This window comes from Manacus candei, unplaced genomic scaffold, assembly GCF_025592945.1.
Source record: "Manacus candei isolate 608988 ecotype Guabito, Panama unplaced genomic scaffold, ASM2559294v1 h1tg000015l, whole genome shotgun sequence".
Classification (NCBI taxonomy): Eukaryota; Metazoa; Chordata; class Aves; order Passeriformes; family Pipridae; genus Manacus; species Manacus candei.
Window position 1 is genome coordinate 8,566,587 of NW_026138063.1, and position 16,880 is coordinate 8,583,466.

Here is a 16,880-nt window from a genome sequence, read left to right on the forward strand (position 1 = left end):
AGCACCTTTAATCCTACAGTCATCAGGCAACAAATACCTTACGCTGCAGTTGTAAGCACTGCAATGCAACTCAATCCACTTAAAACATCTCAAGTTTAACACTAGCTGAAAAGGAAGACAGAATTTTATTTAACAGATATCTGTCTTGCTAATATATACAGATAAAATCCAGTGGAAAACAAATGAAACAAATTCCTAGTCTTACTCTTTGGGTTAAGGGTAAAAGGAAAAATTCAGATCTTCAAGCTTTTGATCAAATTTGTGTGGTACCCAAGCTACCTTTCATAATACGGATCTCACAAGAGAGAGAAGGTGACCTTACTTTTCAAACACAAAGTAACTTCTCCAAATGAAAAGCTGCATTATGCAGATTAATAAAACAGCACTAATTCTAATGAACATCTGATTGTACAACATCAATTTAATTTTAAAATTAAAATCTTCCTCTTACCATGAAGTACCAAATTTGAATATTCTAATTCAATAACCTTTCCTTGATCAGATACTTCAGTGAAAGATTCCAAATTTTAAAAAAAATAAAAATACTTGGGCTTTTATTTCCTGAAGTAGTTTTCTCCCCAGCCTAGAGAACAGGAAATGCTAGAACTGATCTACCAACTCTGACCACAACATTGTTTTTCCATATCTTTACACTCAGTATTTAGTCAGCTCAGATTCAAATATCAGCTCTGCACACTGGTCATCAATATTTTCTGGATAGATGATAGCCAAACAAGGGCTCCACTCTCCTGGATAATGTCCATGGGAAAGAGCAACATCCCACACTGCCTGGACTGGAGAGCTGGGAATCCCCACCAGAACCCTGCTCTTGGACTTTGCTCAAAGGTCATATGTGGCCACCAGCCAGACAAGCAGTGCACGACCAGTTTTGCAGCCCAGAATTCCTTAAGGCCCCCAAAGAAGGCATTCACACAGTCACTCCAGTCACTGCTTTCCCCCCTTCCCTTCCCAGGCATCGATACAGCTGATCCGATTCCTGCTCATTTCACTACTAACTAAGGGAATCTGAACGACGTGACATCTGTGCCTTTGTTTCAGGCAGGACTCACAGAAAAGCCTGTTAAGTTCTCATGCACGTGACAGGTAAAAGCCTTTTCTAAAATAGTATCAACCTCCACAAAGTCTAGGCCTTTGTACTGCCTGCATTTAAACTCCAGCAAGAGCTCTGGCTGCGGGAAGCATCCCTGCACTTCCTAAGGACCCCACTGACGTCAGTTCAATCCCGGAGTACCGCCAGCCCGCACCCAACGGGCTCGGCATCCCAGAACCTCACCGACTCCAGCTCGGTCACGGCTCTATGCGACACTAATGGTCGGGAGAATATCACCCCCCACAGGGCCTGAATCACCCCACCTTGGGCCCTATCCATTAAAGGAACCGACAAGACACCTGCGAATAGCCCGGTTTACAGCTGGTATTCAACAAATATACGGCTAAAGCCTAAAAGGCAAATCCGTGAGCATTTATGTTTGATAAGAAAACAAAAGTTAATCATAACAGAAATCTATGAATACACCGGAGTGCATTTTAATCCACCAACTGTGATGGCACACATGTATACTACCAACAAAAAAAAAAAATCCAAGTTAAAGACAAAACAATTAAAGTAGATAGCCATAGTTTCTGCATAATGTAAACAAACATGTGCTTTAACTACATTTTATTTTCCAAAGCAGTTTCTCTAAGAAGTAAGACAATCAGGACATTTTTAAGCTTCAAGTTTCAAACTGATGTGAAATCCATTTGTCTGCAGTGGAACAGAACAAAACCATTTACAAAGTCTGCTGAGATACAAAATCCAAGGAAAAAACCACAAGCAACATAAAATTAAAATTGCTTTTTATACCTTCTAATGTTCTTTTAGTGGATAAAATCATTTTAGTACCTGCATGCAGGCAGGTCAATATATAGCTACACAGAAGATGTAATGGTAATTCACATTAACCTGAACAGTGAAGGAAATGCCAAAAATCAGGGCTTTTCCAACTAAAAAAGGACAAAATAAAGCAGTCAGTTGCTTGGCATTCTTAGCTCTGGTATGGGGCAGAAGCTCTATTCAGCCCTCAGAAGCTGCATTCATACCATATATTTGCATTGGCACCATAAAACATGAGTAAAATATCAAGAGCTACATAATAAATTTCACACCTTGTTCTCAGAGTAGTTCATATTTCTGAATAATTTTTTCATGGCTCTAGTTAAAAGTGATTTTACAGCCTTAGTTCAAAGGGATCTCTGGTAAGCTAAGAGAGGAAACAACATCATGCACCATCTTGTCTAGCACTCCGACTACTCTAAGTGTAATGCCAAGAATCTACAAGTTTTACTATGGGACACCAAACCCCAAAATATTTAATATCAACAAACTGCTACAGACATGAATATGCACCACAGAAAATAGCCCTGCAGAACAGCCTGTTGAGTTAAACACTGCATAACAATGTCATGAAGTACAATAACATTACAGAAGACAGCGTCAGACATGGAATTCTTGTAATACTGAATTTTACAACTTCCTGTCAGCTGAGGTTTACAGTAAGAAATTATGTATTTATCAGCATAAAAATATTCTTCAGAGCACACAAACTGGATAGTATGATAGATAATGTAAACAGAGACAATGTTAGCATTTGGCTCTGGATACAGATATGGATACTCACAAACTTGCCTGGAGTACCACACGTAGCCCTAAATTTCTTAAATAATTCAGAATAGTACAGGTAGTAGCGCTTCTCTTCGGAGAAGATGGCTGAGAGTAAAATGGACCAGCTTACTGCTCTGCCTTTATTTGTGGGCACAGCACTTGTCCTCCTGATGAGGTGAAGCAGGAACACCCTACCAGGGAAGTTGAAGAAGACCACTTCCACAGGAGCTGCTCAGCCAGCTCAAAAGAGTGGGTGAAAGAGGCAGACTGCTCTCAGCAATCGCAGCCACTCTGCCGGGGTGTCCCTGAGCGCCCACAGAAACACTGTCCAAGTTGCCTAAAAGGCCAGAGTGAGCCCACCAGGCTGTGTGGTGTCTATTCCAGATGCTGGACACAGATGGTTCTAAGGCAGGAAACCTCTGTCCTGAAGGCACTGGCCATTTGGACACTGGTGAGACCAAGTGAGAGCCAGCAGTGCTCCAGCTGGCACTGCTGCAGAGGCAAGGACAAGCCAGGCCCCAAACATTTACTGTGCTGGACAGGTTACCTGGCCCCAGGAACCAGGCACAGCCACTGGAAGGACGAGCCAGAGCAGTAGTGCACATGGGCAGGACAATGGGATATCTTTGGATCTCTGTGGAGAAGTCTCCCTACCTTTACCCTAACCAAGCAGAGGATTTTGACATACCACAAGTACAGGTACAGAATCCTGTGCCCAAGCACTAGAAACAATCCTGTATTTACTACTTCTACAAGCTGCAGCCTGTCAGTTAGTTCCACTTCAGTGTCTATGTCATCCTTTCACCTGGGTGTTGGGAGTCAACAAGCACAACCTGAACACATTTGTTGTGCAGGGCCGAACAACTCTGCTCGGGGCCATGACAGAGTATCCACCTTCTCCCTCCAGTCTGATAAATACCAATCTATAGAATTGCTACACAGAATATGGCTGCTGGTTCTTCAGTTTAGTGTTTCCAAGAAGACCAAGCACGAGAGAGGATTCTGCTGTTTCTCACAAAAAGCTATTCTCAGAATAACGTCCCTTACTATTTCTGTAACTTGGCCACTTGCTACAGCATTGTTCAATTTAAATTTCTAACCACGGAGCCAGCCAATAAAATATGCATGTACAAGACATCAACTGTGTATTTACTTTGCATACGTACACTGGATATACTGTGAGACAGCTCTAGGTGATTTTTATGGAAAAAAATCTTCATAAAAAGTTGTGTAACATTACTGTGTAAGTGCTATTTGAGACAGTCCCAGACCTGCAGAATTACAATAAGACACCTTTACAGGCTGAAGTTTACCCAGGCTTCAGTCTTAAGCTCTCATAAAAAATGCAAGTGAATATCTACACCAAAATATTCAATTAAAAATTATACTAGTAACACAGTGACAAGTTTATTAGAGGTCTACACACCACTAATTTAAATGCTGGCTAACCAAATTTTTATGCCAAGGTAACTCCATCAATTAAAGGTGACACTGTAATTTTTGTAATATGTTTTTAACACAACTTGACAGAATAGTATTAACAGCAAGTATAAGATATCCTTATACTAGTAAGTGTACACCAGTAGATGTTAAGACTCCCTCCTACACCCTTCCTAAGACAATACCGCTGCTATAGAAAAGTACTAATTTAAACTGTACAGGTGCAGCTAAAGCTGTACAACGTTTGTATACGGGGAAAGCTTAGAAGTACAACTATAAACTTGTTCTATCTGGTGCATAAGACACTATGGAAGAAACCAATATAGACCCCTCTTATTTAAAGTAAAAGAATGTATTTTTCTTTTGTTTAGGCAAACAAAACCAGCAAATTTTGTTCCAACCACTGCAGTTTCCCTCTAAGAAGAGAGAAGGGAGAAAGTCAGTTGATTTGGGAGTCCACAGCAAATCCTCAGCTATAACGAAAGGAATATCACAGAGAAAATGCAAGAGAGGCCTTTACAAGGTCCCAAGACCTTCACCAGGAGGACCTTTGCAAGGTCCTCATTTACAACCCCTCTATGAATAGGAGCCTCCCCAAAACATAAGAACAATTAACCAGAAATTCTCCAACATAACCCCAGCTTAAGGAGCATCAACACACCCAAGTTTTCCCCGCGAACTGACAGCACTTAATGGGCTCTGAGCCGCCCGAAATCCTGAGGAAAACCCCAGGCAGCCCCCGGCTCCTGGCAGCTCCCTGTTCTCCCTCCGAGCGCTGCCGCGGGCACAGGGCAGGCTCAGGGCACACACCGGGCTGCCCCCAGCTCGGCTCCCCCGCGCCGTCCCGCCCGGCGGTGCTGAGCCCTCGCACCAGGTGCCAGCGCGCCCCTCCCGCCGTGCGGGGCCTCCGGAGGCCTGGGCGGGATCCCGGCGCCCCCCGCTTAGGCCCCTGCCCAGAGCAGCCCCCGCCGCGCTCGCCGCGGCCCCGGCCCGCGCCCCGCGCGCCCTGCCCGCCCTGCCCGGCGGGAGGACGAGGAACCCCCGACCCGGCACATCGTGACGGGCTGCGGAGCCCCCGCACCGGCGCTTCGGCCGCTCCCGGGCACCCAGCGCGCCACGAGCAGGCCCCGCTGCCCCCGGCCGGCCCCGAGGCGCCGCGCCGGGCCGGGAGGCGCCCCGGGCGGGCGCTCACCATGGTGGGGGCTGTGCGGGCCTCTCCCCTCCCGGCTCGGGCGGACTCTGAGGGCGGCGGCGGCGGCGGCGCTTCCTCCGGCGGCGGCGGCTCCGGCTCCTCACGGGCCCTTCCGCCGCCTTCCCCCGCTCATGCGCAGTGCGGGGCCGCGAGCCCTGGCGGGGCCGGCCCGTCCCGCTGTCCCCGGAGCGCCGGGAGCGGACGGTGCGCTCGGAGCTGAGGTGGGGGCACCGCGCCGGGGGGCTCGGCCCGAGAGGGGAAGGGAAGGGAAGGAGAGAGTCCCCCCCGACCTCCTGGGGATGCCGGGGGTGGGCTCGGAGGGGGAAGTCGGGGGTGGGGGGTCCCAGCGGCTCCTCACACCAGGACCGGGTGTTCTGTCGGGAAAGCTCCCTGTATGTTCTTATTTCTTCAATATCAAAAGTTAAGGGTCAGGTGTGAGCGCCTGTGCCGGCCCCGCCGGGCTCCAGGGGCGTGGCCGCTGTTCCCGGGGGCCTGGACTTGGAAAGGGGCGAGATGGGAAAATCCCTTGGGTTTTCCAGGATGGATTCGCGAGGGAGGCAGAAGACGTTTGCGGAGCAGCCACGGAGACCTGGGGAAGGCGAGGTCTCGGAGCAGCAGCTTTACAGGCATCTTCGTTCGGGAGCACCTCCACACCTGTAAGATTTTCCTGATTTCCCTGCTCCTGGCTGGGATCCCCTTTGGGGGCTGTGGACAGAAGTAGCCCTTCTGCAGTAAAACAGATGTACTGTCAAAAGAGGCTGCAGTAGTTAAATCACAGTTTGTACCAGTATCCCAGACAGTTGTTTGTTTCCCAGGAAAGCTTACTCTACCTACCGCAGGCTTTTGGCAGCTGAAGAAGTTTGGGGAAGCAGAATATTTGCTGATAAAACTCACAGCGGTGGCAAACTGCTGTTGTGAAGGACAAAGGTTTGAGATCTGATCTTATTCTCTCATCTCCTGCTGAGCTGGGAGCTATTAAAGTAAGCTTCTGTATTTATATTACATGACTGGTATGACTGCACACACTAGAAGGAAATTAAGACTTCAAAAAGACATTCCTCATCATAGATGTTCAGGGTTTATATGTCTGTTTTTATAGAAAAGGGTCTAATTTGCTGCTTGCTTACTTTGCTAAAAATCAAAGAAAAACTTAGATGGAGTGTGAGGAGTTAAGTCATGTTTGGTGAGGAAAATCAGGCCTGTCCTGTGAAGTGTCCAGTTGTGCTGCTGTTCTGAACAGGAAAATTAAAAGTTGTCTGGATATTATGTCTGGAAATATGTGTGAATTCAGCTATCCCGAGAGACTGTAGTTGCCTGCATACCTTGAACCTTCCCAAAAAGCATGTTTTTGAAATTGAGGATGTTTGCAGAGTGGCCTGTGTGAACAGCCACGAACACTTGCACACCAGCCCAGTCCACGTGAACCACGGCAGGGGAGACAAAGCCAAACCTGAAAATCTATCTCGTCAAGTTACCTAATTGCCATCACTCTGACGTGCTGTGACAGCCCACCTGTGATCTGGAGACACAATCCGGGAAATTATTGCGACATGTAACAATAATCTGAGAGATGAGCTGTGATTGCAGTGGATTCCTCAGGACAGAGGCAGGATTTTTAAGTGGCTTGTTTTTTCTCTAATGCCTGTGAGCCTTTCCTGTATTGCAGGGTTTCTTGGTGGGTTTTCGGAGTGTCTGGGGGCACACTGTGTTTGTGTTTAGTGTTTTGACTGACTTGTGATTTGATTGCCCTAACTTACTAAATCCCTCTGCATTATGAATTCCCATTGTGAAAGGTATGGAAAATCATACTTAATTGCTTCTAAGCAGGGCAGATAAAAATATGATAAAAAGATGATTCAGTGATATGAAGGTGAAATATAAAAAAATATGTGAAATGCAGATTGATGCTATTCCCAGCATGCATGCTACTGTTTTTTGGTTGTTTTTTTCCCCTATTTAAGTTTACTTATAAGATGAAACTGTACCTGAGAAAAGGAGTAGCTTCTTACTGCCATTTAAGTTGTAAGTCTAGTGTCTGATTTTAGTGGAAGCTGCAGTCTTCTGTCTTCATTTCCAGAGTGCTTCCATGGGTATGTCTGAATTGCTGAACCTGAAGTTAACTTGCCCAGAGCTCTTGGCCACCATGGCCAGGCTGTTTGGTGCCTCAGCCTGAGCCAGTCTGATTAGATTGAGTTACCTTCTCCATACATGGCACTCTGCAGTAGGCAGGCACAGACTTCAGACGCAGCCAGATTGCCCCAATTCCACTCATATCCACACACCCACGGGCTGGCTGTATCTCTGTAGATGGAGATCTGCATTTCTGTGATGTGTATGCTGTCTGAACCTCACCCTCAGCATTTCTGAGCAAAACCAGATGCTTTGCAAAGCAAGAGGCACCACGAGGCTGCCAAAAGGTGTATTTGTTCACATTCAGAGTAAGGTGTCTGAATGGGGCTTGTTCCGGGTTCCCTTTGCACAGCTCCCTGCAGGATGAACCCCAGGTCAGAGCAGGGATACACAGCTCTGCTGCTTGTAAACATGACACGTGCACCCAGTGATACAGAGTAGAAGGAAATAGTCATTGTGCAATCTGCAGGCAGCATAATCACTGTGATCACAGTAACATGATGACTTGTTTAATTTATTTTAAGGCTGACACGCTTGCCTTGTTTTGCTGTGTGAGCCAATGATGTTTTATCATCTCATGTGAACCCTGGGAGAACCAGGCAGTGATCTTTTTTAAATCCAAGTGTGTCAAATGCATAACTCTGAATATAACACTGAGCTGCTTTACCCTGACTTGAGCTCTCGAGCAGACAGACGAGCAAGTCTCATGTTCAGTCAATGTAGAATCTATTTAGTGTAATCTCCTTGCTGAGAACTTCCACTTAGAGCACTTTCTGAGGAAGAGGCTCAAAGCTTTATGAAGTGTAACAATAACCTGGGACAGCTTGGCCTGGAAATGTCTTTCTAGCCCCCACATCTTTTTGTCAGCTACTTTATGCACTAGAAAGTGAAACCACAAATTCATCTTACACTGATGGAACAGTCATAAAGTGGTTATGACTGTGGCCCTTTGCTTGCAAATTGACCACATGTTTAACCAAGAGGACAAAGTCTCATGAACTGTCCTGCACAAGGAGATTCAGTGCCACTCTAAAGGCATGAAGTTCCTTGGCATCCACAGGTACAGACCCAATGGTCTGCTCGGTTGTGCTGTTCAGCTGGTACAGATGGAATGTTTGTATCAGCCCATAATGGGTTTTTTTCTGCTCTGAAAGAAGCACAGAAGAAGTAAACAGTGTGAGTCCTCCTGTAGGTGTCTGAGCAATTTAAGCTGCAAAGTGACACCACCAATATCAGAAGATCATTAATAGGTTGCAAGGAAGGGTGTTGACCCTCTGTTAAGTTTTTCATCCTTCCTGCATTACACAAGAGGTTAACAAGTTACTACACCCAGTCCAAGGCACTATTAGGAGCCATGTCCCACATGACAGTGTCTCTGGGAGGAAGCAGGACAGATTAATGTGACAAAGGAAGGAAAGTCAGGTCAGTGAGCCTAAGAAAGTCTGAACATTTCTCATGTACTCAACCATACCCTGGCAGGCCTGAATAAATTGAAACTTTCCAGGATACCTAAAAGACAACAGAATGCAGGACTTCTGGGTTTTGTTTTTTAACTCATTAGTACTGAGATACATGTACTAAAATCTAGGCATTTCAAGTAATATGGATTAAGAAATGAAGGGCAGTAAGACATAGCTAGTTGATTTTTATGAGATATAGACATTTTTTAGTTAAGAACTTCTGTAAAACAAGGTATGATCTTTGCAGCCAGAATGGTCTGAAATTTCCCAAGCTGTAATCCAGACAGTGCCATCACAGCTTCAAGATTAAAACCTACACCTTTGAACTGTAAGCAGCTTTCCCTTCTCACTACAAAGAATTACAGGTGATTCCAAGAATTGAGGAGACTGAGACACACTTATTTCCCTGTCCTAGGGATTTTCTGTATGTGCCATCTTTAGATGTTCTACTTAATAAAAATAAGCCATCCCGATTCAGAGCACATATTTTGGTATTAATATATGAAACAGTACTTTAAGTTGCATGTATGGGAGGTAGGCAGACTGCAGGAGTAATGCAGACATAAAAAGTAAGGGTAGTAAGATGACTTTCTTTCCATAGGATCAGAGGAGTAAGATTAGCCCTTCCTCTCTGTCTTGGAACTGCCCACTGGACACTGGAGCAGCAACTTTCCTGGAAGAACCTCCATTTGTGATTGTTTTTCTCTGTTTCACAATTAGCAATTTTATCACATCATAAGCCAGTGTTACAAAGTACAACAGAATCAACCTTAGCCCAGCCCCCAGAGGTGATAAACAGCACAAAGGGAACACACACACCAAGTGAGGCACTGCTTGACGCAAACCTGAGAACAAGAGCAACACCTCTTGAGAACAAACAAATCAACATTGTGTCCAATGACTATTAAATTAATATAATGAATGCTTGTAATATATGTGTTTTACACGCTCTGGTCAGATGTGTCGTTATCTCCACCCTTTGTGCCCCACACTGGGTGCCAAAAAGGACTGTCATAGTTTAACTCCAGCCAGCAACAAGGTCCCCTCTGTACCATGCAGCTGCTTGTTCACCACCCACCACCTCCCGCTGGGATGGGGAGGAGAATGGGAAAAAGAGCAGTTTAATAATTGAAATAAAATTGAATAAATAATACAACAACTCTAATGAAAAGCAAGACAACAAAAAGAGCACAAGAAATAAAACTCAAGACAGACAAGTGATGCTCAATACAGGTGTTCAGTCCCCACTGACTGATGCCCAGCCCATCCCCAAGCAGCAACTGGTGGCTCCTGGACAACTTCTCCCAGTTATACACTGGGCACGGTGTTCTGTGGCATGGAATATCCCTTTGGCTAGTTTGGGTCAGCTGTCCTGGCTGTGCTCCCTCCCAGCTCCTCGTACACCTGCTCACTGGCAGAGCATGGGAAACTGAGAAGTCCTTGCCTTAGACTAAGCACTACTCAGCAACAACAGCAGTTTGTTACCAACATTATTCTCACACTGAATCCAAAACACAGCACTGTACCAGCAACCAGGAAGAAGGTTAACTCCCAGCTGAAACCAGGACACAGATTAAAGCTAAAATCCTGCTATCACAATTTTAAAACCCAGCAGGACTCCAGACATGTTTTACTTAGTTATTGCTCCTATAATAAAAAATACGGAGTATTCAACCAGATAATGTGTTGATTATACAATGAATCCATGTTAAAATAAACTGGTTTTAAGATAACATTAAACAGTAAACACATTCTACACAGCACTGTGCAGCGTTTCACAAACAGAACACAGACAAATAACTCCTGATCTGACTGAAAAGGATTATCAACAGAAACTAATATACCTGTGTTAGTGCACTGGTTGATATGTCCTTTGAAATAGTACAGCTTGTTTTAGTAAAAGAGTTGTATTCCCAGATCAACTGATGTTTTTCCCTACCATTGACTAAATTTTAAAGGTCCTGCCAAAAAACACTCCAATATTCGTTTTTCACTCAGCATGAAGACAGAAGCAAAGATTTTCTAGTAAATACCTAGTACAACCATTAAAACAAGGGATACAATACACACTGGAAGCCTTATAACTTTGGTATTGATATTTGCTGTATAAAAGTTTAAAAAACAACCTACAAGTAGAAATTGCCTACAACTGGAATTACAACTTTACCAACAAGCATTGAAAATTATTTATAAATCACTTTGTTCACAAATTTTGCAGTGTTTTGGTTGCCATCAACCTCATCAAATAAGAGGAAACAAAAGTAAGTATCTACCAAGTGACTTACCTGAAGCCACCATGAATCAGTGGCTGAAATAAGAACACAGTCCTGCCCTCCTGCTTTCCACTCCCTGTGTCCTAATCACTGATCCAGCATGGATTCAGGCTCCAGACCACAGATCTTCCCTGGGTATAAGCCACAGTAATTGGCAGCCACTGGAGAGTGCAAGAGAGACGGAGATCCCACAGGGGATAACTGAGGTTTACTAAAGGCTCTCATTTTGGTCTGGTAACACTCACACTGCTGGGCAGGATGATCCACACCTGATCCCACAGGCTGACCAGGAGGCTCACGGAGCGTGTTACTCTCTGATTCTGTCTCACAGAAGGCCAAGTGTGAACACCAACACCCTTGTTCTTCCCTGGGGACTATCAACTGGGGCTGAACTACGTGTTCTGTGACCCGGCCCCCTCTCTCCCATGGCAGCAAGAGAAAATCATTACAACTAGAATCAGTTCAGATTCACTGTTAGTGGAACACCCATGACTGTTTTTTCCTAACTGCAGCACCATTTGAAAAGGTATATTGATAACAAATTACAGGCAGAGATGATCCTTTTAGCTCGAATGCTAAAATACTGATATTAAACAATAACTTTTTTTTTCTTTCTTAATCTACCACTAAGTGTTCTAGAGACAACAGTTTAGTTACAGCTATTTCTATCATGTGCTTCTTAGCAATGCACATTTATAACACAAAAATTTATTTGTGATAAACCAAGGATTTCTAAATATTTTGTAAATTCTGTGTTAGAGGAAAAACCTGACTTTAGTAATTCTTTGAGCATCTCTAAATTCAATTAAATCACATTGCAATAAAACATTTAAAGTGTGCAAACTATGACAGTGATTTCTGCAAGAGCTTTTATACTGAAATAAACACAACCATCATTATTTGAAAAATCAATCTCAGTAGAAACCTAGAGAGATAAAAACTTAACAGCTAATTTTCAGAAGTGAGGGAAAATGAAAACTGGTAACATTATTTGTCTCCCTTTGTTCCTAAGGGAGGACATTTTGTCAGCTTCCAGGGAACATGTTCTTGTTTCACTGGCTGTGTGCACAAGCTGTGCAGCCTCAGTGGGCAGAGAACCTCATGCTGTGAGCTTCAGTGTTTTGGTACAGATTCAGTGTAGAAACACAGCCCTGTCATGTAGTGAGCAAAAAATAAATGCCAGGCTGCACAGGCTCTATAGGTAGATCCAATTTCTAGATAAAACAAGCCACTAACCTTACCTGCAGTAAAGCCCCATCACAACTGTCTGGATTTCTGCTTCCCAAATGTGATCTGCAGACTCTGGTCATCATCAGATGATGCTACAGAAACAGCTGCTTAAAACCCTCTAAAGTAATGCATGGACAGAAACAACCAAGGAAGGAACAAAACGGAGAAAAACAAAAACAAACATTCAAAGTTAAGCTTAATTTTTATTTGGCAGTAAATAAAAATCACTGTGGCAATACTCTACAAAATGATCACTGGAATTTTTTGTTAGGTGGCCACAGGATTACAAGGAACATTGAAAAGTATTACAGTATGCTTTTAATATACAGTCCATCCAGAGCCAATTCTTTTTTATGGTTTTCTGCATTGCAGGCAAGGCTGCACAATTATAGAAGCAGATCAGAGAACTCCCCATGATGCTGTATATTGATTCAGAAATGAGATTTCAGGTAAGTGTGAGGATCCATTTGCACAGATCTGACTACAAGTTTGGGATCACTGCAGCATCTGATGCGTTCCTTTCTGCAGTATAGACCATATTATTGAATTAAATTAGCATAGCAAAACTTCACATGACAACCAGAACATCACATTGACTGAAAGGTAAAAATATATCCAAAGTTTGCAACAATTAAAACATATTTTTCTTTCCCTTTTCCTGTTTCTCTGAGGGGCTTTTAAATAAGTTAAAATAAATCTATAGCAAATGATCAGTATGCTTAGTCCAAGTATTTTCTTTGCATATCAAAAAACCTAACAATTTTCCCTTCTGAAACCCTGCAGATAAAAAAAAAATCTATTATTCATAGTAATATTTCATGTTATTACAAAGACTTTGATGTACTTCATTCCAGCCAATAAGTAACATAGAAGAACATGAACAATACGGGAACAGTAATGAGGATTTTGAAGTCAGTAATTTATTTTGGCACACTTTCCAAGTAATAAATAAGCTTATCTTTCTATGTTACTACTTCATATTTAAAGTTCAAATGATATTTTTAGAAACCAACTTATGTTCCAACTTCGATAAGTGTAGCAAATGTATTTGAAAAATGCATTGTATCAGATGTTTTGAGGTAAATTAATTTTTGAAATGCAAATTTTCACTACTCATTGAGGTAAATTGGAAAAAAAGATGTAATAGAAATGACCAAGAGGGATTCAGGGCTAAGGAACAATCCTGAATTCCCTATTAAGGCAAAAACATAAGCCACAATCAGGGATTTTTGCCAGAAAATGAATTCATAAAACAATTGTCTTCCTTCAGATTTCCTTCAAATCAGTCTTCTCAAATCTCAGGGAAAAAGGCAGCTGTGAATGAAGAAGCAGAAGAACCCAACCTGCCTGTCCCTTTCAGTCCTTACTAACCTCTCCCATCCTTTGAGAGTTCCACATCTTTTTCCACCCCAGTGCCTTTCCACAGGCAAATGTAACCACTGAACAACAATCACACAGGTCCACAGGTTATAAATACAATTACAGGATAGTGATACCCAAATTCCACTGAAGTCAGCATAATTTACAGTCAACCTATGCAGGAAGTGCAGAGGAAACCAATTCCCCAGTCTCTCATACAAAACAGTTTGCTGAAAATATAAAGAAGTCTTCTCCTGGGAGAAAATCACCAAAGTAGAAAAAATGAAATGGACCTTCCTTGAATTTTATTTTGACTCAGCTTCTTCATCCACGAATTCCACCAGTGGAGCGTGTCTGTTGGCCTGAGCACCTTCCTGGAAATTAACCTTTTTTATCACTCCTGCCTTTGGAGCCCGTATGGTGTGCTGCAAAAAACAGAGCAAGAGTGAACCAGCAGAGAACCTGGTTTTTTTCCTTCTCTCTCTCTCCAGCAAATGCTAATATTACTCTTTGGTGCAATCAGAACTGAAAAACATTGAATTCCTTCCTCTGACACACTTATTTATTTATTTAAAACCTTCTTTTAAAACATTATACTAGTCCATTTTCAAGTTTTCTCATGAATATTTGATAAGTATACTGGGGACAAAAAATGCTATATAATGTTATATTATGAAGTATGAACAGCTGAATGTTATTTTACTTCACTAACAGTTTTTGTTATTGTAATAAATACCAAGCAGAAATAATACAGTTTTAATCCAAAATGTTAATCATACAGCAGATTTGTTCCCTTAAGAGGAATCTGCAGATTTACTAAAGATATTTTTGTTTTCTGGCCAGGAGGGGTCTTTACTGAGCAGATATTTGGCAAAATCCAGATGAAATACAAATACAGCTACTAATGACAGTAAAACAGCATGTTTACATACCAACCCCAAACTGGTTTGCTTGTTATTGTACCAAGTTAGTTTTCCATTGTAGCTTTGTTTCTTGGTATTTTTCTACATAGGGCTAGTCTAGGATCAAAACATTTAATACCAGATAGTAAATCCTCACATCTAAGCCAAGACTCATGTAAATAATAATTTGCTTTTTAAATTTTACAATTTATATTTCAATAGCACCTCAGATAATGTCAGTCTGAGGTATCAGCTGGAGAGACAGAAACACATTTAGTATCCAACTGCAAAGGATTTGGGGTCTAGGGGTTTTTTTTGGTGCACAGTTGGTTTATTTCATGTAATTTTAGTATAATTTAAAAAAGGACACGAAAAGGGAAAGGCAGATGTTCTCAACTAGCAACGTTAGTTCTGCTACCACAAACTGAGGTTTATTTTAAACTAATAGTCAAGTCAAATCAGTTAAGGCTAAAAAAACTGTAATTCAGTCAAACACTGTGACAAGATAAAATGGCCAAAGTGGTGGTCCACTGAATGCCATGTGGACAATTACACAAAATCTTGAGTGTACTCTTGGTAAAACTTTATGTAAATAATAAAGATTATACACAAAGAACCCTGTACATATTTACAAAGTCTCCATTAGCTAAATTTCTGTCTGAAGTAACTGCAGATATTCCATATGTTTGGATCAAATCAGTGAGCAAGAGATCCACCTAGACAGTCTTCTGCTAGAGAAGTCAAAGGAAAGGAGGGAAGGCCTGATACAGCTCACCAAATGCATGCTCAAACAGCTGCAGAATACCATGGATTATATAATCATCATTTGTTAGCAAAATCACAGCAAATATAATCCTCTAAAATCTAGACAGACACAACACTCCTTTCATAGCAGATGAAGTGATATTGACATCTGCAAGCTACATCATACGTCAGTAATGCAACCGAAAATTATAAAATTCTGACCAGATTTTTATTTTCTCAGTAATTAAAACCTTTAAATGTCACTTACCTCCATTTTCATAGCTATCATAACCATTAGAGGATCTCCAGTCTGAACCTTATCCCCTGCCTTCACAAACACCTAAATTCAAGAGAAAATTGGGGAAAAAAAAATTATTATTGTCTATGCCATTAACAATCATCAGCTGGATCTTGACTAGCACAATCCACAGAGTGATTGTGGTTTTGCAAAACAGCCTCATATTATTTTTATTATTATGAGAGTTCTCTAGATGACACTCAAGGGAAGTTGGAGCTACAGAGAGAGGTTCAGTGCCAGCTGCCAGGACAAGCAGGAAGACATTACCTATCAAAGATGGAACACTAGAAGAGATGATGTATATTTGACCCTTTCTGGCTTAAGCACTTCTATTCTGAGAAAGTGCAGGACCTCCTCCTGGAGCCAGTCCCTAAAGTCCTTTAAAAAACAACACCCAGAAAGAAGATGGCAGAGCCACCTTGTTATTCAGCTATAACTGATTTAGAGTGTGTAGGAGATCCATGTTCAAGGTACTTGACTCTCTGAAAGGGTTCATGCTTTTTCATTCATACCAGAATCCCTTAACCACTAAACTCTCAGGAAATCTCTTCTGTGGAAACTTTGTCACTGTACAGAGAAATACACAAGACTTGCTGAGCTAAAGAAAAAGAAAGAAACACTCAGCTTAACAAAAAGGCAATTCTGAGTATTTCCTTTTTTGCAAGTGCATCTCTTAACTCAGTCTTTTCTTAGATGAAATGAATCAAACAGTCTCTTCAGGGACCTTCAACTTAAAAAGTAATTAAGATGAAGAAAAAATTAGTTAAGCAGTAGCATTAGTTAAATATTCAGAACTTCCAGAGCTCTAGAGAAAGAAGACTGGAAGCCTTAAAAACTCTTGGGTGGCTGCTGAAAACTCAAGAGTAAACAAGGCTTTTTCCAATTAGAAGTCACACAGCACTGGCATTTCAGCCTCTGATTTTTTCCTGGCAGTACAGATGCACCATTTCTGGAAGTGAACTTGGATATATACTGGAGAATTCACTTCCCACCCATGTTTTTATAATTACCTTTTCCACTGTGCCTGTCATGGGTGCTACAGCACCACTTTGCTCTCCCCCTGAGCTCACTGCAGACAAGTACTTGGGCACAGGGAGGCCAATCTGAGCACTGCCTTCCTGCAGGGAGAAAATCCAGGACAGGTGAGTTAACAACATAAAATCCCACCACCAATACATGTTCTGACA

General features: G+C 42.4%; 3 protein-coding genes and 1 long non-coding RNA gene across 6 annotated transcripts in view; 1 reads left to right on the forward strand and 3 right to left on the reverse strand.

The window, feature by feature from the left end:
• Nucleotides 1-11,389, reverse strand: part of DCUN1D1 (defective in cullin neddylation 1 domain containing 1) — a 26,120-nt gene extending 14,731 nt beyond the window's left edge. Inside the window, exon 1 of one of the 2 annotated variants that reach the window (XM_051781521.1) lies at nucleotides 11,173-11,389. Coding sequence is in view for 1 of the 2 variants with exons in the window: in XM_051781520.1 (XP_051637480.1) it covers nucleotides 5,298-5,300 (3 nt within the window). In the remaining variant the exon portion in view is untranslated. Of the gene's footprint in view, nucleotides 1-5,297; nucleotides 5,427-11,172 lie in introns of those variants that run through there. The other variant, XM_051781520.1, reaches the window with a different exon arrangement.
• The window catches only part of MCF2L2 (MCF.2 cell line derived transforming sequence-like 2), a 218,431-nt gene continuing 204,962 nt past the window's right edge, over nucleotides 3,412-16,880 (reverse strand). Inside the window, exon 35 of the transcript XR_007903552.1 lies at nucleotides 3,412-3,421. The gene's annotated coding sequence lies outside the window, so the exon portion shown is untranslated. The remainder of the gene's footprint in view (nucleotides 3,422-16,880) is intronic.
• The window catches only part of LOC127468408 (uncharacterized), a 14,357-nt gene continuing 2,849 nt past the window's right edge, over nucleotides 5,373-16,880 (forward strand). Inside the window, exons 1-3 of one of the 2 annotated variants that reach the window (XR_007903557.1) lie at nucleotides 5,373-5,518; nucleotides 5,837-5,953; nucleotides 12,763-12,839. This is a non-coding gene — a long non-coding RNA (uncharacterized LOC127468408). Of the gene's footprint in view, nucleotides 5,519-5,836; nucleotides 5,954-9,488; nucleotides 11,175-12,762; nucleotides 12,840-16,880 lie in introns of those variants that run through there. The other variant, XR_007903556.1, reaches the window with a different exon arrangement.
• MCCC1 (methylcrotonyl-CoA carboxylase subunit 1) overlaps nucleotides 12,574-16,880 on the reverse strand; it is a 19,875-nt gene continuing 15,568 nt past the window's right edge. The window contains exons 17-19 of the mRNA XM_051781495.1: nucleotides 16,704-16,811; nucleotides 15,664-15,735; nucleotides 12,574-14,174 (exon numbers count right to left, since the gene is read on the reverse strand). Coding sequence (XP_051637455.1) covers nucleotides 14,055-14,174; nucleotides 15,664-15,735; nucleotides 16,704-16,811 — 300 coding nt within the window. The 3' untranslated portion in view covers nucleotides 12,574-14,054. The remainder of the gene's footprint in view (nucleotides 14,175-15,663; nucleotides 15,736-16,703; nucleotides 16,812-16,880) is intronic.